Source organism: Nycticebus coucang, chromosome 3 (genome assembly GCF_027406575.1).
Source record: "Nycticebus coucang isolate mNycCou1 chromosome 3, mNycCou1.pri, whole genome shotgun sequence".
Taxonomy (NCBI): domain Eukaryota; kingdom Metazoa; phylum Chordata; class Mammalia; order Primates; family Lorisidae; genus Nycticebus; species Nycticebus coucang.
In genome coordinates, this window is record NC_069782.1 from 42,211,485 (window position 1) to 42,229,703 (window position 18,219).

Sequence of the window (18,219 nt, forward strand, 5' to 3'; positions counted from 1 at the left end):
TCATATTGATAACACATTGATGACAGAGTAGATGGAATTTATTCATTCATTATTCGTTCTTTTATTTGAAGACAGGGCTGGCTTAGAGGGCCATTTTGTCATTATAAGCTCACTGCAGCCTCAAACTCCTAGGCTCCAGCAGTCGTCCTTCCTCATCCTCCTGAATAGCTGAGACTACAGGCATGAATGAGGCCAGGCTAATTTTTGTTTATTTCTTGAAGAGATGAGTTCTTGCTGTTGCCCAGGTTGGCCTTGAACTTCCTCAGCTTCCCAAAGTACTGGGATGGCAGGCATGAGTCACTGCTCCCAACCTTAGGAATTAATTTCAAGGATATGCAGGAGGGCCTTTCTGAAGAAGAAACGTCTTCATTGAGACTTGTGTGATGGGAAGAAGCCAGCTCGCCTAAATCTGGGGCAGAACATTCCTGGCAGTGTAATCAGCAAAACAAAGGCTGAAGTATCTAGTCAAGGCATAGAAATCCCCACTGTAGCTGGAGCAAGGTGATCTTAGAAACTGCTGTGAAGTACGAGTACTTTGGAGAGGGTTTTTGTGAAGATAATGTGTAGGAATCAACAAATCAATATGACCTGGCCCAAGTAAGCACTGATAAAAGTTCCCTTCTTGTTTATTGTAGAGCTGTGAATTCTAAAACTTTTTCATTTTAGGACCTCTTTATACTCTTTAAGAATTATTGATGAAAATTGAGTACATAGGATTCAGGACAATTAATGACAATTAAGGTTATGGGGTGGGAGGGAAAGCAGAAAGAGGGACGGAGGGACAGGGGTGAGGCCTTGGTGTGTGCCACACTTTCTGAGGGAAGGACATGATTGCAAGAGGGACTTTACCTAACAATTGCAATCAGTGTAACCTGGCTTATTGTACCCTCAATGAATCCCCAACAATAAAAAAAAAAAAAGAATTATTGATGATTCCAGTGAGCTTTTGTTTCTGTAGGCTATTTAAATTAATCTTTAGAATCTTAGGATTAAAATTGAAGATTTAAAATATGTATTAATTCTTTAAAAAATAATAGAAATTTGCCCATGTTACATTGAAAGCATTTTTCATTATAATCCCTAATTCAGTTTTTCTTGAAAGTTTGAATTTATCTTTGGTAATATACTGTTGCTTTTCTTGTAGTGGCAGACTCATTTTGTTCATTTTTAAGAAAATGTCCCAAAATTGAAGTTAGATTTTTCACCCTAGTTTGTCATTTAAGTAGGAATAATATTCCATGGAAAGGTAGCTAGTTCACTTTCCAGCTCAGTCGTATAAGTGCTTTCCCTCTACACACCATCTTTCTCGGAATAATTGCTCTAATGTAGTCATCCAATCTTGTTCCACAGAATACTAAAAAAACATGTATAAGGGGTCAGGATTTAACAAATACTTCTTTTCAAGGGCATTGATGAGTTTTTAAAAATAGAGTATAGTGGTCATGGCAGTGACTATTTAATAGAGTTTTTGGGTTGTTAACAGAGGTTTTGGGGTTAATAGAGATTTGGGGTTTTCTTTTTTGTTTGCTACTGCCTTATTTTCTGCTAAGACACATGCGGTTTTACAGCTAAGACTTTTGACCCATCAGATGGACATGTCAACAAAGTGTTAAAGGGAAATAACATCTCAATATTATTTTGAAAATAGTTTTGACTTTGTCACCTCCCTGAAGGATCTTGCATTCCCCCTCCCCTCAACAGACCACACTTCGAGGTCTATTGCCTTAGAGAAAATTATTGGTACTTAGTTATAATGTTTTATCATTTGTATTTTAATGTGTATTTGTTTTGCTAATTGGGTTCCCATAAAGAGTCTAGTTATATATTTAGTACTGTTATATGTGTATCTGTACAGGGACTCTTAAAATTTAGTTAGTATCATTGGCCTATTTGATGACAGTATAATCAAAATAGCAGATCAAGAGAGAATATTTGTAACTCTAAAAGTCCTGACTTGAACATCATATGTTACAGTGTATCCATATAACAAAAACACTTGTATCCCCTAAATCTATTACAAAAAAGAAAAAGAAAAAAAGAACTACTGACCAGTGATGTTGGCTCATGCCTGTTATCCCAGCACTTTGGGAGACTGAGGTAGAAGGATCACATGCTCATTTGTGGCCAGGAGTTCAAGACCAGCCTGGGTAACATAGTAAGACCCTGTGTCTACACAAAATTTTAAAATTTTAAAAAGTTAGCCAGGTATGATGGTGTGCACATGTAGTCCTAGCTACTTGGGAAGCTGAGGCAGGAAGATTGCTTGAGACCAGGAGTTCAAGGTTACAGTAATCTACAGTGGTGCCACTGTACTCTATCCTGGGCAAAAGAATGACACCATATCTCTTAAAAAAAAGAAAAAGAAAGAAAGAAAGAAAAGTTATAAAGTAGGAATTTTGTTCCATTGATGTATTTTTTAGAGTGTTGGTTCAGATTTTTTTAAACCATGTGTTCTGTTTTGTTTTTAGGCTTGCATTGATGATAATGTTGATATGGTGAAGTTTCTGGTGGAAAATGGAGCAAATATTAATCAACCTGATAATGAAGGCTGGATACCACTACACGCAGCTGCTTCCTGTGGCTATCTTGATATTGCAGAGTAAGCCAGTTCTGTGGGGTTTTTTTTCCCAGAGGGTACAAATGATTAGGTTCCAGTGTTTGCATTTATTAGGTAAGATCCTGTTATAGTTGTGCCCCTCACCTAGGAAGTGTACTGTATACTCTTCCTTTGTGCCTATCAGGTGAGAGCATACCACTGTCTCTCTCTCCTCTCCCTTCCTCCCACCTCCCCATAACTTGAATTAAATTGAGTTTTTCTCTTGTGTGGGCATGTATTAGTGTATTTACTGGCTTCTATTAGTATCAAATACATGGGATACTTTACTAAATAGACTCTGTTTAGTAAATTCAACTCTATCCCTCTATCCAGGTTAATGTGTTAAATCTCCATCTTTTTGTGGCTGAATAGTATTCCATGGTATATGTATACCAATTTATTCATCTACTCATGGGTTGATGGGCACTTGGGTTGATTCTACATTTTGGTGATTGTAAATTGAGCTGCGATAAACAAATGTGTTTTGGTTTCATTCTAATACTATTTTGTTCTATTTATTTATTTATTTATTTTTTTGTGGTTTTTGACCGGAGCTGGGTTTGAACCCGCCACCTACGGCATATGGGACCGGCGCCCTACTCCTTGAGCCACAGGCGTTTAGTCATTAACAGATTTATATATTATTTTTTATTTTTCCTTTTTTTAATTTCAGAAATTTACAGAAGTACAAACATTTTGGTTATATAAGTTGCTTTTGTACAATTGAGACAAAGTTATGAGTGTGCCCATCACCCAGAGAATGTGCATTGTGTCCACTAGGTGTGAGTTTATCCATCCCCTCCCTCCCTCCCACTTGCTTGATTTCTTTTGAGTTTTACTACCACATGAGCACATAAGTACTGATAGATTAGGTGAGTACTTACGCTGTTTATTTTTCCATCTTCACTTAAAAGAATGGTCTTCAGTTCCATCTACGTTGTTAAAAAAGGTATTAGTTCACCATTTTTTCTTTATGGCTGAGTAGTACTCTATGGTATATATTTACCACATTGTATTAATTCACCCATGAATTAATGGGCACGTAGGTTGATTCCATGTCTTTGAGATTGTAACTTGTCTTGTTATAAACATTTGAGTGCAAGTGTATTTTCAATAAAATGGATTTTTTTTCTTTGAGTAAATACCCAATAGTGGGATTGCTGGATCAAAAGGTAGGTCTACTTTCATTTAGTTCTTGAGGAATTTCCGTACTACTTTCCATAGATGTTTTACAGTTTGCAGTTCCACAAACAGGGTATGAAAGTTCCCTTCTTCTGTATCCACACCAACATCTATTGTTTTGGGACTGTCTGATAAAAGCCATTCTCAGTAGAGTTAGGTGATTATCTCATTGTAGTTTCCTTCATGATTAGAGACTTTGAGCACTTTTTCATATATTTATTGGCCATTAGTGAGTCTGCCTTTTGAAAAGCTATCCCTGTCTTTTGCCCACATTTTTGTGGGGTTGTTTGATTTTTTTTTTTTTTGCTGATTTGTTTGAATTCTTTGTAGATTCTGCTTATCAGCCCTTTATCAGAGGTATAGCATGAAAATATTTTCTCCCAATCTATATATTGTCTGTTCACTCTATTGATTATTTCCTTGGCTGTGCAGAAGCTTTTTAATGTGATCGGGTCCCATTTGTTTATTTTTGTTGTTGCTGTGATTGAGGTCTTCTTCATAAATTCTTTGCCCAGGCTTCTACTGTGTTTTCCCAACAATTCTAAATTTCTTCTAGAATTTTATAGTTTCATGCCTTAGGTTTAAGTCTGTTATCCATTGTGAGTTAATTTTTGTGAGTGGTAAGAGGTGTAGATCCTAGTTCAGTCTTCTACATGTGGTTGTCTGTTTTCCTTAGCACCATTTATTGAACAGAGATTCTTTTCTCTGGTATATGTTTTTATCTGCTTTGTCAAAGATCAGTTATCTGTATGTGGATGGTTTTATATCTGGGTTCTCTGTTCTGTTCCATTTGTCTGTGTCTCTGTTCTGTGTCAGTACCATGCTGTTTTGTTTATCATAACCTAGTAAATTGGTTACTAGAGTCTGGTAAATGGCTGCCTCCCAATTGGTTCTTTTTGCTTAAGGCTCTTTGGCCATATGCAGTCTTTTACAGTTCCATGTGAAGCCTAAAATAATTTTTTCTAGATCAGCAAAAAATGGCATTGGTGTTTTAATGGGGATTGCATTGAATCTGTAAATTGCTTTGGGGTAGTATGGACATTTTAACAATGTTGATTCTGCTGATCCATGAATATGTTTTTTCATTTGTATACTTCCTCTGAGATTTCCTTTCTCAGTGCTTTGTAGTTCTTCCTGTAGAGGTCTTTCACTTCCTTGGTTAAACATTCCTAGGGATTTTATTTTCGTTTTGCTATTGTGAAGGGTATTGAGTCCTTGATTTCATTCTCAACTTGCCTGTTGTTGGTGTGTAGGAATGTTACTGATTTGTGTATATTAACTTTGTAACCTGAGACTTTGCTGAATTTATTTATCAATTCCAGGAGTCTCTTGGTAGAATCTTTGTGGTTCTCTAGATACAGGATCATATCATCAGCAAAAAGTAAGAGTTTGATCTCTTCTTTCCCCATTTGGATATCCTTGATTTCCTTGTAATGCCTCATTGCTGGCTGGGATCGCCAGCTCTATCTTCAGTATAAGAAGTGACAGTAGACAGCGTTGTCTGTTCCAGGTCTAAGCAGGAATGCTATCAGTTTTTCCTAAGATGTTGGCTGTGAGTTTGTCATACATGGCTTTTATAATTTTCAGATATGTCCGGTCTATTTTGTTAAGAGTTCTTATTATAAATGGATGTTGAATTTTGTCCAGTGCTTTTTCTGGGTCTACTGAGAGGATCATATGGTCTTTGTTTTTGCTTCTGTTTATGTGGTGACCAACATTTATAGATTTGAGCATGTTGAACCATCCTGGCATCTCTGGAATAAAGCCTGTTTAGTCATGGTATTTTATTTTTTTGATGTGCAGCTGAATTTGGTTTGCTAGGATTTTACTGAGAATTTTTGCATCTGTATTCATAAGGGACATTGATCTGTAGTTTTCTTTTTCTTTTTCTTTTCTTTTATTTTATTTTTTGACAGTGTCTCACTATGTCACCCTTGGTAGAGTGCCATGGTGTCACAGCTCACAGCAACCTCAAATTCTTGGGCTTAAGTGATTCTCTTGCCTCAGCCTCCGAAGTAGCTGGGACTACAGGTGCATGCCACAATACCCGGCTATTTTTTGTTGTGTATTTGTCACTGTCATTTAGTAGGCCGGAGCTGCATTTGAACCTGCCAGCCCCAGTGTATGTGGCTGTCACCCTAACCACTGAGCTACAAGCGCCAAGCCTGTAGTTTTCTTTTTCTTTTCTTCTCTTTTCTTTTCTTTCTTTCTTTCTTTCCTTTTTTTTTTGGGGGGGGGGTCCTTTTCTGGCTTTGGTATCAAGGTGATATAGTAGAACAACTTAGGTTTCTCTTTGATATTGTGAAATTATTTCTGCAGTAGAGGTACCAGTTCTTCCTTGTAGGTCTGGTAAAGTTTGGCTATGGAACCATCTGGTCCAGAATTTTTATTTATTTATTTATTTATTTTGGTTGGAAGACTTTTTATTGCTGCTTTAATTTCAGTAGTTGCTATTGGTCTGTTCATGAGTTCTGTTTCTTCCTAATTGAGCCTTGGGAGGTTGTATGTTTCCAAGAATTTGTCTATTTTCTCAACATTTTTCAGTTAATGTGCATAGAGATTTTTATAGTATTCAAAGATGTTATTTTGTATTTCAGTGGCATCAGTCATACTAGCTCCTTTTTCATTTCTAGCAGTGCTTCTTAGGGTCCTTTCTGTGATGTTTCTTGTTTCTAGCAAGAGTGTTGATTTTGTTTATCTTTTCAAAGAACCAACGTTTTTGGTTATTAATCTTCTTAATAATTCTTTTGTTACTGGTTTCATTAGCTCTGCTCTGACTTTGGTTATTTTTTTCTGTTGTGTTTGGCATTGATTTGCACTTCCTCTTCCAGTTTCTTGAGGTGATTCATTAGATTTTTGACTTTTGGATGAAGGCATTTAAGGCTATGAATTTTCCTCTCAGAACTGCTTTAGCCTATAGATTTTGATAACTTGTGTTACTTTATCATTTAGTTCCTCCTTGACCCAACTGTCATTCAGCAGTAGGTTGTTTAGTTTTCATGACTTTGTGTAGAGATAAGTGTTTCTTTTAGAATTGATTTCTAATTTTATGCCATTGTGGTCTGAGAAAATACATGGTATAATTTCAATTTTTTTTTTTAATTGTTAAGACCTATTTTGTGGCCTAGAGTGTGACCAGTCTTGGAAAATGTTCCATGAGCTGATGAGAACATTGTATATTTGATAGTTTTTGGGTAGAGTGTTCCCTAAATGCCTGTTAAGCCTACTTGTTCTAGAGTACTGGTTAAGTCCATTGTTTCTTTGTTTGGGTGGGAGCTCAGGAGCAGCTCATAGCATGGGTGGAGAAAGATTTCTTATACAAAGTTTATTTCAGTTTTTCAAGAAAGAAAGAGAGTGGAAAAAATGGCCTGGCGCTGAGAAGGTAGCAGGATAGTGCCTTACAGCTGAGGAAAAGCTGCTTGGGCTTTTAAAGAGTGAAAATGCCTTTTTATTTTTTTGCTTCAGATTGATAATGGGAATGGCTGTGAAGTAGCTGAGTTTGCTGTTTCTATTTTTTATTTCTCTGTGAGTGTGAGGCTGACTGTATCAAAGGTCCTTGGAATCTGGTCCTGCAGGAGCTGGAAGGGAGCACTCATGCTGCTTCATTTAGGTCTCTTCAAGTCTCTTCAAGGCTGTGAAATGGACTCCTAGAGATAACAGAGATAATGAACTGGGTGTAAAGAGCCCCAGGTGTTACTGATTACTGTAGTTATTACATATTAAAAAAACCCAAAGTATAGTTGTGCTGTTTTTTTCTCCAAAGGAGCCATTTGTGATGTGAGTTTATTTCTCTTTCTGTTTAATAGTTTATCTTTTAGCTAGTCATTAATAAGGCCACCTTTCAATTTGGCTTTATAATTTACATAAATATCAGATCCAGTACCAGTACTTGCTCTACTCACCCTGTTTCCTCCCATACCCTAGGGGTATCCATGTAAAAAAAATGTTACACTCGTTCCAGTTTGCTTTTTCGATGATATAAGTATTACTATTTAAAATAAGTGTTACTCTCCTCAATTTGTAGATACGTGACAGTATATCACCTATCTCATGAAAGCGTACTATTACTGCTTACAGGAGTTTGGGCATGATTTCTGTAGATCAAGATTCCCCCAGATCTTTGAGAAATGAAAAAATAAATTATTTGGTGTAGGCTCATTTGGCAACAAACCATAATCTGAACTGCTTGCTCTGAGGCTATGTATAGTTTAAAAAAAAAAAGAATTATAATGCAGTATTTACTTTTATCCTATAGGTATTTTTCACACAGTATCTTTAAATAACAGGCTCAACAAATATGGTTCCAACATGCACATAAGTAAACTGAAGTGAAAACAATCTAAATAGCTATGACTAATGTCACATGTGGATAATAATGACAGCTGTGTCATGTCTGCCACTTGGCCAATATCAATTGTAAAATATCAGATTCGTTGGTTAGGGGATATTTCAGTGATAATAAAATGTGGAGCAAATATACATTTTAGAATTGTTAACTGATGAGTAGGATTTTTGCCTCTGGGAATTAGAAGCTGTAGTAATAAAGGAAAAGAGTGGTGCATACAAATGATTTTAATAAAAATCTGATCAGGAGTTAATGCGTGCTTCGAGAAATTTAGAGTCATTTCCCTGAGGAGAAATTAAGAGAAATAGGAAATGCTGCAGACAGAATCTTGAACATTTCTCCTATTTAAGTAAGGATTGCTTTATGAAAAGTATTAAATGACTTCCCCACATGTTGAATTTGTTTTTTACAAATAACCAACTAGGTGTCTAGTTTCACAAATAGGCACATTTCTCCCATAAGCATTAGCCTGCTATTTGTTATTGATAATTAATTATAGCGTAATTGTGGAACCATGATTTTAAGATTTCAGAAACTGAGCAAAGTGTTGGCAAGGAATCAGGGCATTGGATTAATAACATGAATTAGATTCAAAAATAATACTTTCAGTTCTTTTTTTTGGTGATCTTTCAATTTTTTGACAATTAAAAATGAGAGAGAAGGTGTGGTAGCTTACCCCTGTAATCCTAGCATTTTTGGAGGCCAAGGTGGGAGAATCACTTGAGGCCAGGAATTCAAGACCAGCCTGAGAAAGAGCAAGATCTAATTTCTACAAAAAAATAGAAAAATTAGCCAGACATGATGGTGCACACCTATAGTCTCAGCTACTTGGGAAGCTGAGGCAAGAGGATCACTTTAGTCTAGGAGTTTGAGGTTTCTGTGAGCTATGATGATGCCACTGCGTTCTAGCCAGAGGAACATAATGGGACCCTGTCTCAAGAAAGATTAAAAAAAAAACAACAGAATGTCTGCTTCTGGGAAGATAAAGTAAATAGATACGCTTTTCTCACATTCTTCCTGCTATGTACAGCTAAAAACACTGAACATTTATGTATAAAGTACAAAAAAAAAATTCTAAGAGGTAGAGAGAAGAGAGCAAAGGAGCTAGAGATCTCAACACCACAGTGTAAGTTCTCCAGCTTTTCTTTCTGCCTTATATATCTTACAGTTAAACATGCAGAGCGTGATAACTCAGAAGTGCCAGTGGGCACAGACAAAAAAAAAGCTCCAGTGCTCTCTTTAGCCAAATACTACGAGAGGGACACCTTAGCAAGTCAGACGACTTTTAGGAAATAACCATTCTACTCCAACCAAACACTATAGAAAAAGACCTCATCCCACTTTTGGGGCTAACAAAGGCCAAGTAGGGAGCCTAGACTTGTAAATGAGATGTTGAAACCCCTGCAGTATAATGGTGTCAGATTATGCCAGGTACAGACTTGGGACTCCTCCCAACCTCCATAGGATGGTTAACTAACCCTCCTGCTACCTGCAATGCCACAGGAGACAATGTGGGAACCCCAGACTTCTACTCCTACCAGGGAGTAAAGAGAAGTTGCTGTCCCACTCCTTGCTGCATGGTGTCAGAGGAGTCCTAGTGGAGAGTGAATACTTTCACCATTGCCCAGCAATAAAGAGGCCTTCCTGTGGCTCAGTGGGTAGGGAGCCAGCCCCATATACTGAGGATGGCGGGTTTGAACCCGGCCCCGGTCAAACTGCAACAAAAAATATCCAGGCATTGTGGTGGGCGCCTGTAGTCCCAGCTACTCGGGAGGCTGAGGCAAGAGAATCGCCTAAGCCCAAGAGCTGGAGGTTGCTGTGAGCTGTGACACCATGGTACTCTACTGGGGACGACGGAGTAAGACTCTGTCTCTTAAAAAGAAAAAAGAAAAAAAAAAGAGGTCTTCCTCACCTATCAGCCTATTCTTCTCCCACCCCTGGACGCCCAAGGAGGTCACATGGGAGTCATAGTGAGGTACTAATAACCCTCTTGATCAGGAAGGTGTATTAGTGGAAGTTTGGTAGAGAATCAGAGCTCCTATCCAGACCAGAAGTATCATGAAGCCACTGCCCCATGTCTGGTGTCCGAAAGGTAGAAAAAAGCAGAGGAGCTAGGGATCTCAGGACCCAAAGAACCCACAGTGGTGAGTTCCCTGGAGGACAGATGGGGACCTGACTTCTACCCCTCCTTGCTGTAATAAGATGTTACTTCCTATCTCTGCTGGAGCAAAATTGAACACAGAGAGCCAACTAACAGATTTAGATAAGATCTAGAGTCTCAGACATAATACCCAAAATGTGTAAGTTTTAATTGAATTGTTGTATCAAGAAGGTCCCAAATTGAATGACAAAAGACAACTAATAGAGACCAACACAGGATGACAGAGATACTAATGTTAAAATTACCTGACAAGGATTATAAAGTAGCTATCCTAAAAATGTTTCAACAACCAATTTTAAACATGGTTGAAACAAATGAAAAACCAAAGTTTTGCAAAAAAATAGAAAATCTGCAAAGAATTAGGAAATATGAAGATGCACCAATTTTAGAACTGAAAAATCCAAGATCTAAAATAAAAATAAAACTCCATGGGGGAGTTCAACAGCAGAATGTAAAGGTTAGAAGAATAAATTAGTAAATTGATAGAATAGAAATTGCCAAATTTAAACAATAGAAAGAAAATGTGACTAAAACGAACAGAGCCTCGGGGACTATAAGGAAAGAGCTAACATTCATGCCATCTGAATCTCTCCGAATAAGTGGAAAAATTGGGCACAGCCAAAAAAGTATTCAAAGAAATGATTGCTGAAAACTTCCCCAAATTTGGCAAAAGACATAAACATACAGTTTAAGAAACTTTGCAGATTTCAAAAAGGATAAATCAAAGCCATCAACACCAAGAGGTGTCACATGCAGATGTCTTGAAAGCAGTGAGAAGGAAATTACACTATGAGGGAAAAAACAATGTGAGGAATACCACATTTCTCACCAGAAATCATGGAGGCCACACGTGGCACCTTGGTCGAGTGCTGTTTTTTGTTGGTGGTGGTGATTTTGTTAGAGATAGACAGAGTCTTGCTCTAGTCCAGTTTGTGGTGCAGTGACACAATCATTGCTCACTGCAGCCTGGAACTCCTGGATTTAAGTGATCCTCGTTTCTGTCTCAACCTTCCAAGTACCTGAGGACTACACATGTTCCACAATGCACAGCTAAGTTTTTAATTTTTTGTAGAAATGATGTCTGGCTATATTGACCAATGTGGTCTCATACTCCTGGCCTCGAGCTATCCTCTAGCCTTGGCCTCCCAAAGTACTATGATCATAGGCTTGATGCCCTGTTTCTGGCCAGGAACTTTTTATTTTTATTTATTTATTTTTTTTGCACTTTTTGGCCGGGGCTGGATTTGAACCCACCACCTCTGGCGTGTGGCGCTGGTACCCTACTCCTTTGAGCCACAGGGGCTACCCAGGAACTTTTTATTTTTAAGACAACTTAGAAAAGTCCCAAGGTAAGAACTTTTGTTTAGATTTTTAATGTTACCCATTAGTTTTCATTGTATGTAGAACTTCCATATTGAAGTGCGAAAGTGCATTCCCCCTAGAGAATCATAGATTATTTACTCCATTTTGTGATTTCTGTTGCTCAGAAATGTGCAAAAGAAAACAGCATTCCTTTCTGAAGTTAATATTGTAATATTCTACTTAACCTTTTTTTGAGAAGCTCAGGTAGCTTAATTTTCATAATTTCTTCATGGATGGCTTTGGCTTTGAATAATTCATTTGTATTTTTAAAAACATAACTATTACAGTGCTATTTTGCAGACTTTTTGATTTTAAAAAAATTATGTTATGTATTGGTTCAAAAAACTTCCTTAGCCGGGCGTTGTGATGGGCGCCTGTAGTCCCAGCTACTCAGGAGGCTGAAGCAAGAAAATCACTTAAGCCCAAGAGTTTGAGGTTGCTGTGAGGTGTGACACCACAGCACTCTACCAAGGGCGACCAAAAAAAAAAAAAAGATAATGGAGACTATCAATATTTGTCTTCCAAATCTAGAATCTTTCCTGCTTATCTAATATACCACATTAAAGTTGCAGCCAATAGCTTTGCTAATATTATACCTTTTTTTTTTTGTTAATAGCTTTGTTACCTAAGTTTTTGGGCATTTTTTGTTTTTATTTATTTATTTGTTTTTCATTTTTTTTGCAGTTTTTGGCCAGGGCTGGGTTTGAACCTGTCACCTCTGGTACATGGGGACCGGTGCCCTTCTCCTTTGAGCCACAGGAGCCGCCCTAATATTATACCTTTTGTTAGCACATATACAGATAGTTTGTAAAAGTCTGTTTGGGTCATGTCTTGATTTTGAGGCTAATTCATTTATTTAGCCAAAATTATTTATCAAATCAGAGTTGCGAGAATATTATAAATCTCGATTAAACCTGTCAGTTTACTATTTTTTGTTTGTACAATTTGTTATGAATTTCTTCCTGCACTTGGTGGCATCTCTTGAGTTGGCCACCTTTGTATTACTCAGGGAAATCATTAACCGTTGTTGAGAAAATATAGATGTTCTTTGCACGGAAGTACTCAGAGTTGTTCATCTGAAAAGCAGTTCAGTTCCCAGACCTTCAATTTGGGAGTCATGTGAAATCTGATGGGATGTCTTTTCTAATTAGCAGTAACACAAATTGCTTCGAATATCCCACCTTTTGTTCTAAAGGAAATCTAGCTATATTTATATCTTCAAGGTCCTTCAAAGTAAACTTCTCAATATTCTAGATATTGTGTATTTTGTTTCATATTATCTCAAATGTGGCTTTCTAAATGTAACTATTTTGCATAATGTGATAATAGTATTTTGATTTTATTAACTCACTTAAACTTAATACCATTCTGTAAGTTATTTTATAAAGTAGGCTTCAAGCATTTAAGTTTATGAATGTCACTCAGATGTCAATAGGCAGAGATTGGAGCTGAACCCAGTCTGTAGAGCATAAAAGTTGCTGCTTTTTTTCAGCCCACCATCCTTTAAGTGGTATTTGAAAATTATTCATGGCTGATAACAGTTAATGTCATGGGATTTTTTTTTTTCAAATATATATATTTTTATACTTATATTTGCAAATTATAGTTTTGGAGTGCAGGAGAGGTTTGTGACAAATTGTGTGCACGCAAGCGTACATACCTAAACTTCTGGCTGAGGATTGCTCTAGGCCCTGCTTCCTGATAGCAGTTGTGAAACTTTATTCTTGTTAGTTTCTTTTAACATCCTTCCTGTTTATATAAATTTTAGATTGTCTGTAGTTGGCTTTGACTTGGTATTTCCTTGAAACCCTGTTTCCCCTATATATATCTCCCTCTGCTATAATCAGTAGCACTATAGCTACTCTCAGATATTTCTTTTATTCTTAGTCTTTGTATCCTTTGAATGATTTCTAATACCTAAGCAGAATAAAAATATTTTTATGCATTAGGCTTTTGCCTAGCAGAATAATTACAAAATCTCCTAGGACTTTACAGTTTCTTATTTTACTTATCTTTCTGCTTCAGACTTTTTTATTTATTTGTAGTTTATAAGGAAATGGTCCTGTTTAATTTTGTTACATTTTTTAAAGCTATGAAAACAAAAAAACTTACCTCAGTTCATGTATAACTCCTGTTTGTAGAAGTCCCATGAAGATCGTGAAAAGTAACATGTTACAAGTATAAAAACATAAGGCTACAAAATGGTATGGTAGCCATTTGTGATCTGATACACATGTACAAAACAAACTGCAGAAAACTGGATAACAAAACACCTCCTCCCCCAACCATACACAAATCTCTCCTACCCTACCTCTTAGGGGGTAACCACTGTTAGAGGAAGAGGCAGAGTTGGAGGAAGGGGGCGAGGGGGTAAAGATCCATCAGTGCTCAGGAAAATGGACAGGGCCCACATCTATCCATACACACTGTCTGTCATAGGACTATGGTGATTTTTGTCTCTTTTACCTAAGGTACATTGTTTTTCTATTCTCTTTTTTAGTACCTACATAGTCATCAGGTATTTTCTTTTCTGGCCTCACTAAATCAGTTTTTTCTATTACTCATTCCTAGCCACCACATATTTCTGTTACATACCTATCACAGCTTTACATTTCTTTGTGTAATTAATCTAACTCTTTACTAGACTGTAAGCTTTTGGAGGGGAGAGTCCATGTTTGGTTTTGATTGCCATGTATTCCTGCCATGTGAAGGAGACTAGATAGGGCTAGATACTTACCAGACACTGTATAAATCTTTGTTGAATTAATGAACACATTAGAAATACAGGCAAAGGATGTAAATAAGCAATTCACAAAAGAAGAAATACAAATTGCCAGTTAAAAATATCCAAATATTTTTTACCTCAAGATGTTTTATCTTCGTTATGTTGGGAATTATTATTTTTTTTTTTTCCTGAGTCAGGGCCTCTCTCCATTAAGTTAGAGTACAGCGGCATCATTGTAGCTCACTGCAATCTTAAACTCCTGGGCTTATTTTTTCTATTTTTTGTAGAGGAACAGGGTCTTACCATGGTGCTCAGGATGGTCCTGAACACATGGCCTCAAGCAGTCCTCCCACTTGGGCCTCTCAAAGTGCTAGGATTACAGGCATAAGCCACTGGTGCCCTGGGTCTGTCAGGTTGGAAAAAAATGTTTAGGGTTGATATCAAGTGTCTATTTAAGAGCCTGTCCATTAAGAGAATGGTATAAATGAAAGTGTGACCCAGCCATGCTGTGGAATATTTTTCAGCTATTACAAAGGTTGAGTTGTATTACAGTCCATTAAGAGTAACCTTATTAATATTTGTTTTATAAAGATAACCTGAAAGCTATGCACATGTTTGTATATACATACAAATTCGTAGTAGAGGTACTGGAAAGATTTTCACCATACTGATAATCATTATCTCTGGGGAAGGAACATGATAAGAAAGGTATAAAGAAGTTTTTCTTTTTTCCTTTCTGTGGAGTTATAATTTTTTTTTTTTACTACTTTGTAATGAGAATATTTTTACATAGTCTGTAAAAAAAAAAAAAAGATAGGGACATAAGGAAAAAGGCCCCTTCTGTATATGTGGAAAAGTAAAAGTTCTACATTGATGGAGCCCAAAGTGTGATATGGGAAGGAAGAATAAGGGAACTGAAAAAGAAGGCAGTGCTAAATCACTGAGGGCCATACGTGTTCTTCCCTAGCTTGGTAGAGCCACTCGGAGACTTTTTTTTAAGTTGGGTATTGACATGGATAATGATAACAGATGACTCTACGTGATGTGCAGTTGTGCACCGTGAAAGGGATTAATAACCTTTTTATAGCTGCATCGCATTAGCAGATTTGATGAAGCCTATGGGATACATTCTTAGAATTTTCTTTTGGATGCATAAAATACAAAGTCTACGGAATTCAATTATATAGGAATTCACTTATCAAAACATTAGGAAAAACACATTTGTGGTGTAATTACATATTTGCTTCTTTAGTAATACATTAAATAACAAGACCTAGTGGTGGGTTTAATAATTAATTTCAAAACAACAATAAGCATGAACAATATTATAATATATCTATATTAGTTAAATGTTTTACGGATTTTCTAAGAACCTTGATTCTGGGATGAGAATAGGAGCGTGGATATCAGTCAAGAAACCAGTTCATGTGGAAATACTGAAAAATCTCTGCAGAGGTAGTATGAAATGATCCTGTGAAAGACTTTCTAATTATTATTAAAAGTTAACATTTTTTTGTATTAGTTAAGTAGTATGTGGACATTAAAGAAAACTTAGGAAATATGAATTTGTGACTCAGTGGAGTGCCAGCCCCATATACCAAGGGTGGTGAGTTCAAACCTGGCCCCAGCCAAATCGCAACAACAACAAAAATAAACAAATAAATAAATAAACTTAATAAAAAAACAAAGCAACTAACATAAAAAAAAAAAGAAAGAAAGAAAAAGAAGCTCTATGGTAATTTAAAAAAAATTTAAGTAATTCATATCCTAGTCTTAGTTTTTATTGCTATTCTTACATAGGAACTTTCCTCATTGGTTATGCATTTAGTTTTATTTCCATGGTATTACCTTTGCTTAACTGTCTTCCCTTTAATTTTTACAGATTTTTAATTGGTCAGGGAGCACATGTTGGAGCTGTCAACAGTGAAGGAGACACACCTTTAGATATTGCGGAGGAGGAAGCAATGGAAGAGCTACTTCAAAATGAAGTTAATCGGCAAGGTAATGTAAAAAGCAACTGAAATTGAAACAATTTTTAAAACTGGTTTAGAAAGAATATGATAGTTGCCTTTTCCAGTAAAGTATTACTGAATGAAAAAAAAATGTGATTCTCTTTTTAATATTTTTAAAGTTGAAAGAAACATGATCCAGTATAAAATTATATAGAAGTAAGAGTTTCCGAGCAAGATAAGCGATTTAGATCTGGGTGGTGGTAAGATTCTCAGGTTTTTGGTGTGAGCAGCTGGATGGGTGAAAGTTTCTATTTGAGATGTTAAGATTGTGAGAAAAGTGGGTTTTATAGGGAAAGATCCCGGGTTCATTTTCAGTCATATTAAGTTCCTTGCCTATTAGATATCCAAGCTGTTGAATATATATGTTTGGAGAGCATTACAAGGGAGAATTAAATTTGGGAAATGTCAGTTTATAGATGGGGAGGTGATTGCTGATGAATACAGAGTTTCTTTTAGGTGTGGATGAATATTCTAAAATTTTGATGAGGGTTACACAACTCTGCAAATTTACTAAAAAATTGAATAATAAACTTTAAATGGTATGTGAATTATATCTTAATAAAGCCATATGTATAGTAGAACATTCACAGCTGACGACATGCCTACAATGACCCCGTCCTTAAGTTGACCTACTTGTACTTCCCTTGCTTGGAATATTCTCCCAATTAATAGTATGGCTATCATTCACTTTATTTCTTGCTATGATGTCATCTTATCAAAGAAACTATTTTTTTACCAACCTATATAAGATAACCTTTGTCCCTTTGCTTGGGTTTATTTTTCTTCACAAGTGTATCATCTAGTGCCATATATATAGTAAGTTCACATCTATACCCATAGCACTTAATAAAGTATGTAAAGCACTCAATACATAGAAGATGGAAGGATGGATGCATAGATAGATGAAAAATCCCTGACATTGGATACATGGTTATGGGTTATAGGAGAAATCTTAAGCTGAGATAAACAGGGTGTGTGTGTGTGTGTGTGTGTTCTTGTTTTTGATTTATTCATTAATTATTCATTTACTGACTCTTGATGTCACATATTATGTCAGTAGACAAAAGTTTAAAAAGACTCATTGACTACTGGAGTAATACAGATTATAAATGCATTGTGGTATGTGCTGCTTATTATATAGCCAGCAGTTGAAGCCATAAGACAACATGAGATCATTCAGGAATTTGGAATTATCTTTTTTATTTTAATTTTTTCCAAGATGTTGAGCTCTTTAAAGGCAGGAATTAGAATGCCCCGTTAATTGTATTTTTCCCACTTTTACCTCAACCTAACACAATTTGATAAATAATTTTAAATGAATAAACATCTATATAACTTATTAAAATTAAAATAATACTAATGGTATGAAGAATTTACTGCATTGGAAACGGAAAAGGAGTTTGATAGAGAATAATTATTTTAATTTTTTTATTGAATCATAGCTGTGTACATTAATGCAATCATGGGGTACAGTGTGCTGGTTTTATATACAATTTGAAATATTTTCATTGAACTGGTTAACATAGCCTTCACAGCATTTTCTTAGTTATTGTGTTAAGACATTTATATTCTATACCTAGTAAATTTCACATGTACCCTTGTAAGATGCACTGGAGGTGTGGTCCCACCAATTACCCTCCTTCCATCTATCCTACCCCCTACCCAACCCTCCCTCTCCCCTTTCACCTTCTTGGGCTATAATTGTGTATAGCTTTCATAACAAAGCTATAAATTAGTTTCATAGTAAGGCTGAGTACATTGGATACTTTTTCTGTCATTCTTGAGGTACTTTACTAAGAAGAATATGTTCTAGCTCCATCCATGTAAACATGTAAG

General features: G+C 36.2%; 1 protein-coding gene across 5 annotated transcripts in view; it reads left to right on the forward strand.

The window, feature by feature from the left end:
• Positions 1-18,219, forward strand: part of PPP1R12A (protein phosphatase 1 regulatory subunit 12A) — a 161,815-nt gene that overhangs the window by 63,276 nt on the left and 80,320 nt on the right. For all 5 annotated transcript variants that reach the window (XM_053583006.1, XM_053583011.1, XM_053583008.1 and 2 more), the window contains exons 2-3: positions 2,469-2,599; positions 16,254-16,372. In XM_053583006.1, coding sequence (XP_053438981.1) covers positions 2,469-2,599; positions 16,254-16,372 — 250 coding nt within the window. The remainder of the gene's footprint in view (positions 1-2,468; positions 2,600-16,253; positions 16,373-18,219) is intronic.